Genomic DNA, 17618 nt, shown 5'->3' with positions numbered 1-17618 from the left:
TAGCCGGAGTAGAGTGGAGTAATTGCTTACTTTTACAGTGTATCTTAGTTGTTTTTAACAACCATTCACTGTTATTTTGATGTGATATTTAATGCTAATGAAGGCAAGAGACAGTGGGAGCGTAGTTTGTGCTCAAAATTTAGGACTCGTAGGACTAAAAGTATTTGTGGATCAGAAATAAAATTAGCAAGCATTGAAAAAAGGTAATAATAATGCAGGTTGAAACGTTGACTTGGTGGCCGCGCCTTTGCAGCTTCCTTGGCAAGCGTATTGCTGTTGAGTTTCTTTTTTCATGACATTCTTGATCGCTCAAACTAAGCAGGGCTACCTATGATTAATACCTGAATTTTGCAATGTGTCGGTCAGGCGTGCTGGCTGGGGATTCCAAGACTGTTAACCGCTGTTCAAGGATTAGATACTGTAAAAGGAAATAGCTATTGAAATTGCTTTTGTTTTGCAGTTTTCTGAAGTCAGGAGGCAAAGTACTCGATTCGGTCACGTGGCATCAGTAAGTAAGTTCATATCTAGCTATTCAAGCATGATGACCAGTTGGATAAATGTGTGTGTGGGGGGGGGGAGGGAAGGGTGACACTGTTAGGATTTTTTTTGTTTTTGAAGGGAAATAGCATTGAGGAAACAGATTGGATTTAGCATTTAGCAATAGCATTTATTTATTTATTGGTTCGACTTATATGCCGCCCTTCTCTGGAAACTCAGGGCGGTTTACAATGCGTTAAGCAATAGCCTTCATATTTTTGCATATACCTGCTTAGTAGGGCTTTCGGCCCCCCCAAGCGGTGTTCTTTTTATACAAAGTCAGCTTATTGCCCACATAATCCGGGTCCTCATTTTATCTACCTCGAAAGGATGGAAGGCTGAGTCAACCTGAGCTAGCTCTGCCCGGACCCCCACAGATGCCCTCGACACAAGTGATGTTCAGTTAGCCACACCCACCCTGGCCATGCCCACTCTGGCCACGCACCCCGGGCCCCCGAGGTCAATCACAACCCTAATGCAGCTCTCAATGAAATCGAGTTTGACACCCCTGCTTTACAATGTGTACAATGCATACAATAATATGCATTATTTGCATATTGCCCCCAACAATCTGGGTCCTCATTTTACTGACCTTGGAAGGATGGGACCCTTGAGTCCTGTCAGGATCAAACTCCAGGCTGTGGGCAGAGTTTGTCTGCAGTACTTCACTTTAACCACTGCACCACCAGGGCTCCTGATGGTACTGTAATCTAGTTTTAGATTTGCAGTGTTTAGATTTAGATTTGCAGTGTTTTTCAATCTGGGCAGATTTGAGATGTGTGTAGTTCAACTCTCAGAATTCCCCAGTCAACATGCCTTTGTTTCCATGCCTTAGTTGAACACTAAGGGCCCAATGCAGAGGTGGGTTTCAGCAGGTTCTGACCAGTTCTGGAGAACTCGTAGTGGAAATTTTGAGTAGTTAGGAGAACTGGTAGTAAAAATTCTGACTGGCCCCACCCCCATCTATTCTCTGCCTTCCAAGTCCCAGCTGATCGGAAGGAAATGGGGATTTTGCAGTAACCTTCCCCTGGAGTGGGGAGGGAATGGAGATTTTACAGTATCCTTTCCCTGCCATGCCCACCAAGCCACGCCCACAGAACCGGTAATAAAATATTTTGAAACCCACAACTGGCCCATTGCTTCTGTGACACCATTCAAAGAAATGATCTAGCACGATTTCTTCTTTCCTTCATCTGTTTCTTTTAAAAATATTTATTATTATTAATTTTAAAAACCCTACATGAGCCAAAACAGGCATATAAACTCAAAAGATAGCTACATATTCATCTATCCATGAAAGCAGGTTGAATAACATTAATTCCTTCCAGGTCCCATCTTTAGTATGCTGGCTGGAGACTTCTGGGAATTGAAGTCTTATCTTAAAGTTGCTAAAGTTGAGAAACACTGCACTCAAAAAAACAATTCAAACCTGACCAGACTCAGATTACTTCTCTATTATTTTAAAAAATGGTTGCTTGGATCTATATCCAGCCTCTTCTCCAGGAGTTTAAAGTGATGTGCTTTAATATTCTCTCCTCCAGTTTTCTTCACAATAAACTGAAGTAGATTGAGAGATTCTGGCTCAAATCACCCAGTGAACTTTCATAGATGAGAATAGAGTTGACCTTGGTCTGACTCTATCATCTCAACCACCACAGAACACCGTCTCTTGAACTGGCGTATCTTCATGGTGGCGCAGTGGTTAGAATGCATTATTGCAGGCAAACTTCCTCCACTGTCTGTAGTTCGATTCTGACGGGGCTCAAGATTGGCTCAGCCTTCCATCCTTTTAAGGTCGGTAAAATGAGGAGCCAGATTGTTGGGGGCAATATGTTGACATTATAAACTGCTCTGAGAGTGCTGTAAAGCACTTTGGGGTGATATATAAGTCTTAAGTGCTATCACTATCGCTATGCTGGCTAGGGATTATGAAAATTATATACCCAAACATGTAGAATAGGGGTGTCAAATTCAAGATGCTTACATATGGCTTGCAGGGCCGCCCTGGAAACAGTGAAGGATCGTCCTGCGGTGCCTCCTCCAGCGGCAGAGGGCAGCCCTCCCGAGCTCCGTTTTCACTGGCAGAGGGTTGCAGGAGGCCATCGCAGCCAAAAAACAGAGCTCGGGAGCCCGTTTTCGCTAACAGAGCGTTCAGGTCACCACAGGTGCCGACACGAGTGACATCAAACTGGCCATGCCCACCCCGGCCCCCACAAGATCAAACACAACCCTGATGCGACCCTCAATAAAATCGAGTTTGACACCCCTGATTTAGAAGAACGGGAGATTTGGGAAATCTACTTTGAGATGGTTGCATTTCGACGCTTTTCTCAAAACAGTAGCCTACACTAGATGTATTTCTATGTCTCCTGGAGAGAGTATACTTGACTATAAATTAAGGCTTATGGACATTATTCCTCAGCAGTGTCTTGATTCGTTGCAGTTACTATATTAATGGACGAACTGCCACGAGAGATGATTTCCTGAATCCAGATATACTGGATAGCTTCAAGACCAATGCAGAGGAAGTGCTTCAGGTAAGCAGCATCTAAACAGCGTGGCAAACAAATTGATGTGTAGAATAGATCCCAATCAGACAAGCATTTTATGGGGAAATAGATGAATTAATTATCTATAAATAATAAATTATCCTGATGCCCTCTGAATATATAAGTAGTCCTTGACTTAAACTATTTGTTTAGTGACCATTCAAAGTTACAATGGCATTGAAAAAGTAACTCGTGGCTGTTTTTTAACACTTTCAACCATTACATGAGCCACGGTGGCACAGTGGTTAGAGTGCAGTACTGCAGGCTATTTCTGCTGACTGCCGGCTGCCTGTAATTCGGCAGTTCGAATCTCACCAGGCTGAAGGTTGACTCAGCCTTCCATCCTTCCGAGATGGGCAAAATGAGGACCCAGATTGTTGGGGGCAATAGGCTGACTCTGTAAACCACTTAGAGAGGGCTATAAAGCGATATATAAGTCTAAGTGCTTTTGCTATTGCTACAGCATTCTCATGGTCATGTTGTCAAAATTCGGACACTTGGCACCTGACTCATATTTATGACATTTGCAGAATTCTGGGGTCACATGATCCCCTTTTGTGACCTTCTGATAAGAGAAGTCAATGGGGAAGTCAGATTCACGTAACAACCATGTTACTAGCTTAACACCTGCAGGGATTCACTTCATAAATGTAGCAAGAAAGATCGTAAAATGGGGCAAAATTTACTTAACAAATGTCTTGCTTAGCAATGGAAATTTTGGGCTCAATTCTGGTCACAAGTCGAGGACTGCCTGTCCTCGGCTTACAACTTCCAGGAGCACAGCTGAGTTAAAATTCTTGAAGCTGTAGCTCATGTAGTTCTGAAAATGAGAAGGTTGATGAAGACTTTAGTATAATGTCTTAAGAGCACAATACAAACATGATACCTACATGCCAGCAGCTCACAGGTGGTTCTTAACTTACGGCAGTTTGTTTAGTGACCGTTCAAAGTTACAACAGCACTGAAAAATGTGACATGACATTTTTTTCATAGTTACCATAGTTACGATCAAAATTCAGATTTTTGGCAACTGGTTCATAATTATAACTGTTGCTGTGTCCTGGGATCATATGATCATCTTCTGACAAACAAAGTCAACGGGGGAACCAGATTCACTCAACAACCAGGTTACTAATTTATCAACTGCAGTGATTCACTTAATACAGGGGTCCTCAAACGTTTTAAACGGGGCCAATTCACGGTCCCTCAAACTGTTGGGTGGCCGGACCAGATGGAGAGGTGTGACTAGGTGGTCACGTGACTGGGCGGCCGTGGCCATTTTAGCAGTCCAAACAATTCACACAAATTAAACTTTAATTTGTTATGCTCCTGGGGGTGGAAAGCAGGTAAGTGAAGGGATGTGGCTGCCTTGGGGGGTGTATGAGGGACTTTGGTTTGTGTATGTGTGTGTGTGTGTCCCTCCCTCTCATTCTGTCTCTCCCTCTCTGTCTCTCTCTCCCGCTGTCTCTCTCTGGAGGCCAAAGACAGCCCCATTTTTGGCCTCCCTGGCCTCCAGAAGGCTGGTGGGCACCGGCGGGTAGGTGGGGCGATGTGGGTGGGACAGCCTGGTGGTCCTGCACAGGCTGGATTAATGGCTTCAGCAGGCCGTATCTGGCCCACAGGCCCTAGTTTGAGGACCCCTACTTAATCACTGTGGCAGAAAAGTTGTAAAATGGGGCAAAACTTTCTCTTAACAGCAGAAATTTTGGGCTCAATTGTCATAAGTCAAGGACTACCTGCATATGAAATGGTTGTAGAAGTGTCGACAATTTCTGTGTATCCCACCTGCTTTGTCTAAAACAAAAACCCTGAAACTTAGTTCCCACATTCCTTTCTACATCTGTACTTCTTTTTTCCAAAATATCCTTCAGATTGTGAATAGCACAGTACCAGAGAAGAGAGTGTGGCTGGGAGAAACAAGTTCAGCCTTTGGAGGTGGAACTGCTAATTTGTCTAATGCGTATATTGCTGGTTTTATGTAAGTATTATACTGCTGGCTTAAAAGAACCGTCTCTTGTGGCATAGCAGGATCTCACCCAGAACATTATGTTGGCCAATATATAATATATAATATGTATATATTATATATTGCTATTATATATATTATATATGTAATAGCAAGTCTTTATTGACCAGACAAAAAAATATTGTTATGATCTCTGAGGAACATCAACATCTAATCATCTGGTAGTCTTTATAAATATAGAGGACATGTATACTTACATGTATACATGGGACATGGTGGCTCAGTGGCTAAGATGCTGAGTTGTCGATCGAAAGGTCGGCAGTTCAGCGGTTCGAATCTCTAGTGCGGTGTAAGGGGGTGAGCTCCCGTTACTTGTCCCAGCTTCTGCCAACCTAGCAGTTCGAAAGCAGTAGAAAAACAGGGACCACCTTTGGTGGGAAGGTAACAGCGTTCCGTGCGCCTTTGGCATTTAGTCATGCCGGCCACATGACCACGGAGACATTTTTGGACAGCACTGGCTCTTCGGCTTTGAAATGGAGATGAGCACTGCCCCCTAGAGTTGGGAACGACTAGCTCATATGTGCGAGGGGAACCTTTACCTTTTACCTTTTTATACTTATCATGATGACATGTGACCAAGTATAAAGAAACCATTTTTCTACATCTATAAAATGCCCCCCCCCAAAAGCCTATTTTTATTAATCTGAAGTCTTGGTGTATTGGTGTACAGTTATACAGTCTTTCAAGCTATACAGGACATTGCTTCAGATTGCCATATATTTAAAGAGTTCTGTGAAACTCCATACACTTAGGAAGGATGGGGTTGCTGATCACTCCACAAACACAATAAAGGACAATCGCTTAAATTGAAAATCAACTCATTGAAGAATTCAGATTTGCAGTGTTGTTCTGCTTCTCTCAACAGCTCTCGGATCTAAGCTGGAAAAAAATGCATAACCACTGAAGGGCAGGGAATATAATTTTCTGCCTCTGTTTGCTGCCATTCACTTGATTGTCCAGAGTTTTGCAAGCCCACATAATAGAATAGAATAGAATAGAATAGAATAGAATAGAATAGAATAGAATAGAATAGAATAGAATAGAATAGAACAGAACAACAGAACAGAACAGAACAGAACAGAATTCTTTATTGGCCAAGTGTGATTGGACACACAAGGAATTTGTCTTAGGTGTATATGCTCTCAGCGTACATAAGGAGAATAAAATACATTCATTGAGAATAAAAAGATACAACACTTAGTGATAGTCAAGGTTACTAATAAACGATCAAATCGTACTAGGAAACAAGTAAAAACAATATAAATTGAAAGATTCAAGCACATGGTTATAGTAATAAGTGGGAAGAGATAGATCCTAGTAAGGAAGAAAAGAATAATAGTAATACAGTCTTAGTAAATTATTATAAATAATTTTATAATTATATAAAATTTTATAACTGAGTAAAAAATAGTAAATTATTACTTTATGTCTCTCAGATACCATTACAATATGGTCAGTTACACCACTGTGATTAAATAATATCCAGAATAAACTCTTAATTCTGGTAAATGATTCAAGAATATTAGTTTAACTATATTGTTCTAGTTTTTTGGAAGCTATTTCGCTAAAACGTCTTCCTGCTGTAGCTAGAACAGTCCCATATCCCTTCATCTGAATTACCTTAAAACTGTTTGAATGAAAGGTTTGCGCATTATTATTATTATTTCTTTTATTCATTAAACATGAAACTCAGTCAACTGAACATTTAAATGTATCACAAATACCATTGACTGGTGCTGATGGTTGATACGGGCTGCTGCCAGCATCCTAGGTATCAACCAAGTACCATCTTAAGATGTACAATGTTCCAAGTAGCACAGTTTTTTGCAGTTCCACTGGTGTTATTTAAGGAAGCTGCAATTCGTTGATGTATTTTGTAAAAATTTTGGACATGGTACCAAGTGCCCTGATGACAGTGGGTATCACTGTTACATGTTTCATCCATAACCGCATAGTTTCAATGGCCAGGTCGCGATATTTCGTGATGATGATGATGATGATGATTGTTCACTGTACAGTCAGCCAGATGTTTAGACTGGACTTGGCATATTTTATCCACCTATCGAGTCCTTCCAAAGGATCTGGAATAGGCAGATGTCGATGTTTTATGACAGGAGTGTCAAACTCACAACCCGCTGGATGTGTCATGCTCTGGCCACGCCCACCCTCGGTTCAGCAAAGGGGGGAAAAGTCGTGCTACGTCACATAATGACGTGAATTTGACATTCCTGTTTTATGGGATATGGTCACAAGATGTAAGCTATTCCAAGTGAAGCTGCCTTTTGCTCTTGACTGAAGGTGAGTTTGTCAAATGCCAATAGTGTTCAAGTGGCGCTTTAGTTGTTTTGGGATTGCATCTAAGGCAGCAATTGGTACTACCTTTGATTCCCAATTATTATTATCTTGGCAGGTGGCTGGACAAGCTTGGACTATCAGCCCAACTGGGCATTGATTTAGTGATGAGACAGGTTTTGTATGGAGCAGGAAACTACCAGCTGGTGGATGCCAACTTTGAACCTTTGCCAGTATGTATACAACTGCCTTAGTCGTTGGACATCAGTGGACTGTTTGCCAAAATAGCCCCGTATTGTCTATTTTGTAGGTATTCGGTCTTTCAAGTCACCCCCTTTGACCCTGGGACGGGGGTGAAATATTACTGGTTCGCTCCAGTTCGGGCAAACCGGTAGTGATAAAAACTACCAGTTCGGGCAAACCCGTAGTAAAAAAAAAAGCTACCGGTTCGGGCAAACCGGTAGTTTAAAAAAATCCTGCTTTCTAGCAAAGCTAAATTGTGTGCCACAGCTGATCTCCCCTCGCTTCTACTTACCTTCTGAAGCTGCCTTTTGGCATGTGCTGTCCATGCGCACATGCATGTGCACATTTGGTGCGCACAGCACACATGCGCGGCCAGCAAACCGGTAGCAAACCGGTTCGGATTTCACCCCTCCCCTGGGACCTTTATATGCAAAGTGTGTATTCAGCCGTGAAGCCATATCTGCTCCCCTTCAGATGGATTCATTCGTCTATGAATGAACAGGTTGTACTTGCTGGCTTAACAAAATACCATTCCAATCTCTCCATAACACTATTATTATTATTATTATTATTTATTAAATTTATATCCCGCCCTTGTCCCCGAAGGGACTCAATGCTTCTGTTTGAAAGGAATGAAACAGGCCTCATCTAATGAAGAGGTAGCAATCCATTAAGTAACAGAATCAATCTAGATATAGCTGAAACAGTCTAGATCAGGGCTGTCAAACTCGCGGGCCATGCGCAGGATGTGTCACGCGCTGGCCATGCCCACGCCTGGTTTAGCAAAGGGGGGGGAGTCATGATATGTCACGTGACACCACATGTTTGACACCTTTGATCTAGAAAGCTCAATTTATAAAATACATTAATCCATGCTCTTAAAACAGACTGAGAGTGCAGTTCTACACATTTTAGGTTATTATCTTGTAGAAACCCACTTGGTATATTTTCAAAAGTAAGACCACTTAGTGCTAAACAAATACAACAAGATGCAGAAGGTAGAAAGTGAGGGTTGGGGTGAGAGTGGGAAAGTTTTCCTGCAGAAGAGTTGACTTTCCAAGGAGATCTACCAACTAGCTCAACAGTAGATTACCTGCTTTACAGGCAAGTCTAGATTCAACCCATACATCTTCAGTTTAAGATTTGGAGAGATTCTTCCCTGAAATCATGGTGAACTGTGTTTGCATTCCCCAATGTGGAATTCCAGAATTCCAGGCCTGGATGGATGAAGTTCCATCTAAAACACATATCTAGAAAGCCTGACGTTGAGGAAGATTTGCGTTGACAGTCCTGAAACAAACTGGATATTTACAACAGTTTCCTATTAAATCTCATTCATATGAGTGTATGGAAATACAGGACTGAAAAAAAAAGATTTGTGGTGTGATAGGCATTAGCCCAGTGATAGCTAACCTTTTCCGGACCGAGTGCCCAAAACGCACATGCATGTGTGAATGCGCGGATGCATGCCTGAACCCCCAAAGTGCAATGTGTGCGTGGCCCTTGCGCCTGCACCCCACCCCTCACTCATGCATGCACGACCCTCATGCATGCACGCACGACCCCCTGCACGCACCCTGCACATGCGCACACACTCCCCTGTATGCGCCTCACACCTCACACATGCATGGCAGAGACCTGAAGACCAGCTGTCCGGTGGGAGGGGTGCGCACATATGCAGCAGAGCTAAACTGGGTCAATGGCTCACAAGCCATCAGAGAGGGCATATGTGCCATCGGTTTGCCATCACAGCACTAGCCACTAAGAATTTATGACATTCTCCCAACTTGTAGAAAACTGGAATAACATTTTCCTTTTCAGTGGTTGAGTATTGACTGGGTTGGTGTGGTTTTTTTTCCAGGGTTAAAGGACTTTCCTTGCCAGACTTTTCTTGTCTGATCAGCTAAAAGCAGGGACAATGTGCCGTGTGTTAAGGATATTGTTGTTGTGTTACCAACCAGCAGAGTGTAGAGCACAGAGAAACGTTGCTGAGAGCAATGAATAAGAGATGTGCAAACTGGTTTATCAAAAGTTTCCTTTATAGTGAAAAAACAATCTCATAGTCTTTTAAATCAATCCAAGTCTTTGCCAGTTAAATCAGTCCAGTGATGCAAAATCTTCTTACCACACAAACAGTAGTTGGTTAGAATAACAAACTCACTCTGGTTCACAAACCACGATGGTAGCAGATCCATCCAACAATGATAGCACAATGATAGCAACTCCACACACTATGGTAGCTTATCAACTGAATACTTTACAATACCTTTCTTAAATACGTTCACAACCAGTGATTATCTAATTACAGCATGACTCAGCATTACAATGAATCAGCAGAAAAACTTTAAAGTCACACAATACATATTCATATTAAAGTTACAGAACACATATATTGCCTGGACAACTTGTTAGGCTCAAACCATATCCTAACATCCTCCCCTTTGGACAGGTCAATATATACAGTTTAGATTCTTAATCCATAGCTTTCACAACACGTTCTATGTTTTATAGCACCTTGTGCTTTGGTAAAATTATGTCTCGCCTTTCTTTAACTTGTTCTTTTATGAGAGGTCCTATATCAATGCTGTCTTTTTTTAAAAAAACACCTTGTAGGACTATTGGCTGTCCCTGTTGTACAAGAAACTGGTAGGCTCCACAGTTCTGCGTGTTGCCATCACTGGCTTAGATCCAAAGAAGCTTCGCGTGTATCTTCACTGTACAAATACGCACCAGTAAGTATTCAGTGCAACAGCTAGTCTGCTTTGAAGTCCTCTAAAATTACAAGTGGCCTGAGACTGTGGTTTTACCCAAGGGGGATATGTTCAGGATTAGCGGCAACAATCTGTGCCCTAGCCTGCCGTTCCCACTGAGGATAGCACAGGGGTGGGCTTCAAAAATTTTAGCGAGGGGTTCTCTGTCCGGTTGCTGGGTGGGCGTGGCCATAGTGGGCATGGCCTAGTCAGCCTCCTGCACCATGGGGGGGGGGCATTTTTGCCCTCCCCAGGCTCTGGAGGCTTTTCTCGAGCCTCCGGGAGGGGGAAAACAGCCTCCTCAGGCTCTGGAGGCCTTCTGTGGCCCATTTCCAGCCTTCCCGAACTTCCGGTAGGCCTGTTTTTCACCATCCCCGAGCCTCCATGTGCGCCCTGCACTTACCTGCATCCAAAATGGGCCGCATGAGGACTCCTGGGAAGGGCGGGGGGGTGGGCGGGGCCAGCCAGGAGTGGGATTTGAGGATTCTCCAAACTGCACAGAATCTTAGCTAGAGGTTCTCCCGAACCCCTACAAACTCTCAGCAGCCCACCCCTGAGCATTTCCCAACTTTAGCAAAGTTAAGACATGTTGACTTTAATTCCCAGAACACTACTGGGAATTCTGCAGAATGCATGTTGTCCCGGGGAATGTTGGGAATTGTAGTCCAAACGCCTTAAAAATGGCTGAGGTTAAGAAACACAGCTGTATTGTAATGTGTTTGTACTGTGTGACTTCTATTAACCTGTTGGCTTTGTCATTCCAGCCCAAAGTACAGAGAAGGTGACATCACTTTATTTGCCTTAAATCTCTACAACAGCACCAAGCGCCTCTACATACCAGCTTACTTTTCCAAGAAGCAAATAGATGAGTATCTTTTACTACCTTACGGAGAAGATAATTTACTTTCCCGGTGAGTAGTTCATCTTGCCACCTCATTCTAAATAGTGGCTTTGGGGGAATAGGTAAAGGTAAAGGTTCCCCTCGCACATACATGCTAGTCGTTCCTGACTCTAGGGGGCAGTGCTCATCTCCGTTTCAAAGCCGAAGAGCCAGCGCTGTCTGAAGACGTCTCCGTGGTCATGTGGTCGGCATGACTAAACGCCAAAGGCGCACGGAACGCTGTTACCTTCCCATCAAAAGTGGTCCCTATTTTTCCACTTGCATTTTTTACATGCTTTTGAACTGCTAGGTTGGCAGAAGCTGGGACAAGTAACGGGAGCTCATCCCATTACGCGGCGCTAGGGATTCAAACCGCTGAACTGCCGACCTTTCGATCAACAAGCTCAGCATCTTAGCCACTGAGCCACCGTGTCCCACATTAAGTTAAAAAAAAGAACAAATCTTATCTACAGAAAACTTACAATCCTGATGCATGAAGTCTATATTATGCCTATCAACATTTGAAAATAAGTAACTCGGCAGTTTTGTAGATAATTCTAAGAAATTCAAAGGGATTCATTCCTAGCAAGTTGTATAAAGATAGTAGTCCTCAATTTATAACCATTCTTTTAGTGACTGAAGTTACAACGGCACTGAAAAAAGCGACTTCTGCCTGTTTTTCACACTTATGACCCTTGCAGCATCCCCATGGTCATGTGATCAAAATTCAGGTGCTTGGCAACTGGCATGTGTTTATGACAATTGTACTGTTCTGGGGTCATGTGATCAGCATTTGCAGTGTTCCCAGCTAACATCCTACCATACAAGCAAAGTCAATGAGAGAAGCCAGATTTGCTTAACAACCACATTTCCCTTAACAACTACAGCGAACTGTTTAACAACTGTGGGGGGGGGGAAGGTTGTAAAATGAGATGAAACTTACTGGAAATTTTGGCCTTAATTGTGGTCATAAGTCAAGGACTACCTGTACAGTATTTTTCTGAAAGATTAGCTTATTCCCTAAACAATTTAAAATGAGACTGCCAGCTTTGTTTCATTAAGCAATCAGTAAAGATTTTTTTTTCCTTTTGAAAAAAAGGAAATTAATTCATCTTAAATTTTAGGGTGTTTTTTTTCCCTTTTTATGTTAATGACAAGCCCCTAATGGCAGAAAATAATTCAGAAAGAAGGATTCACAACGAGACGCATTAATTAGGATCCCTGTCAAGAACATTAATATATTGGACACTGAATAAACCCAACACTTATTTTTAAGACAGGATGTCTGTGAACAGCGTGAATCTCATTTTCCTCACAATGAGAAACTGAAGGGCGAGCCATCCTTTTTTCAAACAAGATATTGAAATATCTCCTTGCTAGTAGTTAATAAAATTTGGACAGGCTTCTATTTCTTTCCCAGCTCTACAGATCTCTTTGGTAGCAAACACAGTGGAGTTGTAGATGGTCTGACTGAAAGTCCAGACCTGCGGTGAAATCCACTTACCTTCGCTACCGGTTCGGGAATGGGAACCTCTTCTGCGCATGCACAAAACCTTTGCGCAGATGGTAAAAAAACAGGACGTAATGACGTCCTGGCGGGTTGCCGGAGCCTCCTGCCACTGGCGCTACTGGTTCGGTGAGCCAGATAGAACTGTGGGGGGATTTCACTGCTGGTCCAGACCAATTTACTCAAACTTGACAATTTAAAGATGTGTGGACTTCAACTCCCAGAATTCCCATGCTGGCTAGGGAATTCTGGGAGTCAGAATTGTTTCCACGGCTTATAAATTTTTTTTTTCAGTTTGAATATGAATTTATAATACGATTCTTTCCTCTTGCAGGTCTGTGCAGCTGAATGGCTGCCTCCTAAAAATGCCCAATGATGAGACGCTACCAGTTTTGCAGGAAAATCCACTTATTCCTGGACACAGCCTTGATCTCCCAGGTTACTCATATGGATTTTATGTAATAAGAAATGCCAAAGTATTGGCTTGCATTTAATAAGTTAGTACACATTTTCCAAACCCAGAAGACAAAGATTTTATTTGAGATTGACTACTTCAGCCCAGAGAAAAACAAAATGTTTTGTATTTTTCTCCAAACACATGTTCAATTGTTCCCTTTTTTACAAGTTAGTAAAGATTTTTAATTTAAGAAAAATCCATACAAAAAAAAAATTCATAAGCATTTTGTAAAAATGAAAAGTCTATATTTTCTTACGGACAATTTCCCCTCCTTTCTTTTCTAAAGTCAAGGAACTGCATGACAACATTTGGGAAACTCCTACAAGTCTTCTCATTTGCAAATTATAAATTAGGTTGCTTTGTATTTGCCCTCATCTTTATTTCAGGTAAAATAAAATTTGTCACAGACTCTCTCCAAATATTTTCGGGGCAGAAAGCAAGAAGAAATAAAAGGCAAATCATTTACTTCATGCTCTACCGCCATTCGAGCTTATCTTTGAATTCTAAAAAAAAGGGTACAAAGCACTTTATTTCCTCAGATGCTATCTGAGGAATTTAAGACTCTGGTATCAAACAAGGAAATGAATGGCAGAGGTGTAGATTATAGAACTGCTGTGAAGGAATAATAGAACAGGTCAGTCAACGTTTAGGAAAATCGACTGAAGACTATTAGAAAGCATGTTCCAGACAGAATCAAAGTCAGTGACTATATTATATATATATATATATATCTGTGATCGATCAAGCTCTGTTTTCGAGTTGGTTGGCAATCAGATTCTAATCTCAGGTCCTCGGATTTAAAGGCAAGGAAACCAAGAAAAGTTAATTTCTCAGGGTGGAATCTTTCAGCCACAGGTGCTTTTCATTTATTGGAAGACAAAAGGCCTTCCAGTACGGACCATTTCACTGGTCGCCATGCTAACCGTGCAAACCAGGCATTGCCTTTGTTGATCAGAATATGGGGTCTTGCACTCTCATTGGTTTGGATTCAGTTTTTCTGGCCTCTGTGTAGTGCTGAGAAAATGTTTTGTTTTTACAACTCTAGACACTTCTGGGCTGCTAATTGGGGCAGACAGTGCTGGGCAAGATGGACTAAAGGGCCGATCTGGCCCTCTCAAGCGTTTCTAGACGTTTGTATAAATATATATATATATTTATTTTCATTTGACGTGTGCCTCTGTTTTGGATTATTTGTACATTTTGAAATAAAAGTTTTTATATTGATAACAACCATGTGCGTTTCTTAGTTATTTACTCTGCTGCGCAAAGAAAACAAAGCTTAAAAGTAGATGGCGTTGATCCCAAATTTGACATGTGCATAGCCATTGTTGTGGGCCGCCAGCAGCCTGCGCTGATCGTGGCTGATCCCGACGAGGAGGCTGGTGTGTCGCGCCAGAAGCCTGCGCAGCCAGCGCTCACGTAGGACAGCGAGGAGGCTGAAGAGGATGTGGTGCCAGAGGCAGAGACTCAGCCAGGGCCTTCAGAACCTCCAGAGGCTCCTTCAAGTGGAGAGAGCGAAGTGGAGGAGCCTCTCCTCAATGCTCGAGCACGCAGGGCTGCCAAAAGGCAGGAGTGGCTACTCAGGAGGAGGAGGTCTACTCGAGAGTAAGGCTTGAGGATAATTGGCCACTCCCCTAGCCTATTTAAGTCACACGCCGTTAGTATGTTTCTTGCTAGAAACAACTAGTAATTATCAGCATTTTTGGAAAAGTCTTATCGTATCTTGTTTTCTGGGCTGGTTGCCAACCTTTGCCGGACTTTGGTTTATTCTTGCTACTTAATAAATTTGATAAGGACCGTTGGTGTGTGTCAATATCCTCGGGAATCCAGAGCTGGGGCAGAACAGCCATTTTCTTTAGCTCTCTAATATATTCATATATTCCTTTCTCTTTACTATGTGAGGGGCGTTTCTGGCAGGGGTGAAATCCAGCAGGTTCTGACAGGTTCTGGAGAACCGGTAGCGGAAATTTTGAGTAGTTGGGAGAACCAGCAAATACCACCTCTGGCTGGCCCCAGAGTGGGATGGAAATGGAGATTTTGCAGTATCCTTCCCCCTGGAATGGAGTGGGAATGGAGATTTTGCAGTATCCTTCCCCTGCCACACCCACCGAGACATACCACACCCACCAAGACACACCTATAGTAAAAACGTGGATTTCACCACTGGTTTCTGGGCTCGCCACATGCTTGGGGTGGTGGGGGGAGCGAATAGACAGGATTGTTTTGGCTAGGTGACTTTCTGTTCCCATGGGAACAGAGGCTGCTCCTGGTGAGAATGGAAGGTAGAGTTTGAAGACACCAGGAAATGTGGATTTGAGTGTTTATTGGAAAATGTGACTTTTGAGGGATGTTTCGAACTTGCAATATTATGTGGTGTAATTCTGGTTTGTGTCAGATCCAGAATTACAACAAACTGCCAATTTGTTGACTACCTAAATAAAAAGAATTTGTTTTGGAAGATGGACTTTGCCTAGTTCTTTTTTGAATGGGTTTCATCACTGGGAAACCTGACAAATGGGGGAAGAAGAGACCACCACAGGAACAAAAAAAAACCGTAACAAACACCCTTCTACTAAGTTCCTCAATGAACAACCTCTGGTAGAAATATAAAATATCCTTTATTTTTAATTGGGAAATAACGCTGGTTTCCATGTGCTGCCAAACTGACATTTTGCTCTTTGATAATAAGCATTATCTGGAGCATATTCCAAGAATATCTACACATCCTTTGAACATTGGCCCAAATGTTCTTTAATCATTCCGGAAGAACATATCGTCATGATGCAGCCTTCCTCTCCCCACAAAGTTAAATATATAAAATCATGTATTCAATTTTGATACCGCCCAACTTCATCTGTCTGGTCATTATCTCATTCATAGCTAAACCATACCACAGCATTTATAGAGCAAGACATATGTTGGCCAAAGCTAGGAAGCTGAACAGTCTATAGTGAATTAGGCTTAAGAACAATTTTCTTGGCACTAATTCACTATAAAGGTTAACAAATAGGGGGTGCCAATATGTTTTAATGTTTAACACACTTCACCATTGGTTTCATAACTAATCCGTAATAAAAAAATACAACCACAATAAAGATATTGTCTTAGTAAGGATTTTGCTTTATTATTGCTGTTGGTGACTCAACTGAATATATCATTCAAATAAAAAACCAAAATAAATACATAATTTGTCCAGCATCCTAAAAGCAAACAGATTTTGCAGACGCTTAGTGCAATGTTTGTCAACCATGGGATCATTAAGATGAATAGACTTCAACTCCCAGAATCCCCCAGCCATCCACCCATCTTAAATCCTTGGTTGTATAAACACAGGCATAGAATCAAAATCCACATGAAGTATTAGTACCGTTTTGTAAAGCCTTAGTAAGACCACAGCTGGAATACAGCATCCAGTTTTGGTCACCACATTGCAAAAAAGTTTTTGAGACTTTGGTAAAAGTGCAAAGAGCAATTAAGATGATTAAAGGCCTGGAGACTAAAACATATGAAGAACGGTTGCAGGAACTGGGATTTGGCTACTCTAGAGAAAAGAAGGACTGGGGGTGGGACATGATAGCAGTATTCCAGTATTTGAGAGGCTGCCACAAAGAAGAGGGGATCAATTTATTTTCCAAAGCACCAGAAAGCAAGACAAGAAACATTGGATGGAAATTAATCCAGGAGAGAAGCAACCTGCAATTAAGGATAAATTTCCTAACGGTGAGAACAATTAAGCAATGGAACAGCTTGCCTTCAGAAGTTGTGGGTGCTTCATCACTGGAGGCTTTTAAGGAGAGACTGGACAGTCACTTGTCTGAAATGGTATAAATAGAATCTTCTGTTTGAGCAGGGGGTTGGACTAGAAGACCTCCAGGGTACCCTTCAAGCTCTATTCTGATTAATTAAATAACCCAAGCCTGTAGAGATTCTCAGTCCTCCAGGTCATGGTTGTCCCAAAGGCGCTTTTTTTCGGGAGGCAACTGGACTTTCTTGTTTTTTCTTTTTCCTTTTGAAGATATTTCGCTTCTCCTCCAAGAAGCTTCTTCAGCTCGGACAGGATGGTGGGGAATGGAATCCTGCCTCCTGAAAAAAGCACCTTCGGGATAAATCAGGCAAGGTTGAGAAATACCAGCTTTGTGCACATTCCTTGCAGCAGGTGTCACGTTTCAACAGGTACAGGAGACTCCCTGAAACCGCAGGTCCGTTTTGAGGCATTTAGAAATAGAATAACAGAGTTTGGAAGGGACCTTGGAGGTCTTCTAGTCCAACCCCCCTGCTTAGGCAGAGGAAACCCTATCGTACCATGTCAGACAAATGGTTGTCCAATCTCTTCTTAAAAACTTCCAGTGTTGGAGCATTCACAACCTCTGGAAGCAA

General features: G+C 42.2%; 1 protein-coding gene across 1 annotated transcript in view; it reads left to right on the top strand.

The window, feature by feature from the left end:
• The window catches only part of HPSE (heparanase), a 36660-nt gene extending 22967 nt beyond the window's left edge, over window positions 1-13693 (top strand). Inside the window, exons 6-12 of the mRNA XM_087875027.1 lie at window positions 461-508; window positions 2981-3074; window positions 4958-5064; window positions 7523-7637; window positions 10261-10379; window positions 11162-11308; window positions 13119-13693. Coding sequence (XP_087731153.1) covers window positions 461-508; window positions 2981-3074; window positions 4958-5064; window positions 7523-7637; window positions 10261-10379; window positions 11162-11308; window positions 13119-13278 — 790 coding nt within the window. The 3' untranslated portion in view covers window positions 13279-13693. The remainder of the gene's footprint in view (window positions 1-460; window positions 509-2980; window positions 3075-4957; window positions 5065-7522; window positions 7638-10260; window positions 10380-11161; window positions 11309-13118) is intronic.
• Window positions 13694-17618: the final 3925 nt, after the last annotated feature.

This window comes from Pantherophis guttatus, chromosome 8, assembly GCF_059756535.1.
Source record: "Pantherophis guttatus breed Tessera chromosome 8, ASM5975653v1, whole genome shotgun sequence".
Taxonomy (NCBI): domain Eukaryota; kingdom Metazoa; phylum Chordata; class Lepidosauria; order Squamata; family Colubridae; genus Pantherophis; species Pantherophis guttatus.
The sequence above is the reverse complement of the archived record's forward strand: the minus strand, read 5'-3'. Positions and strand labels throughout refer to the sequence as shown.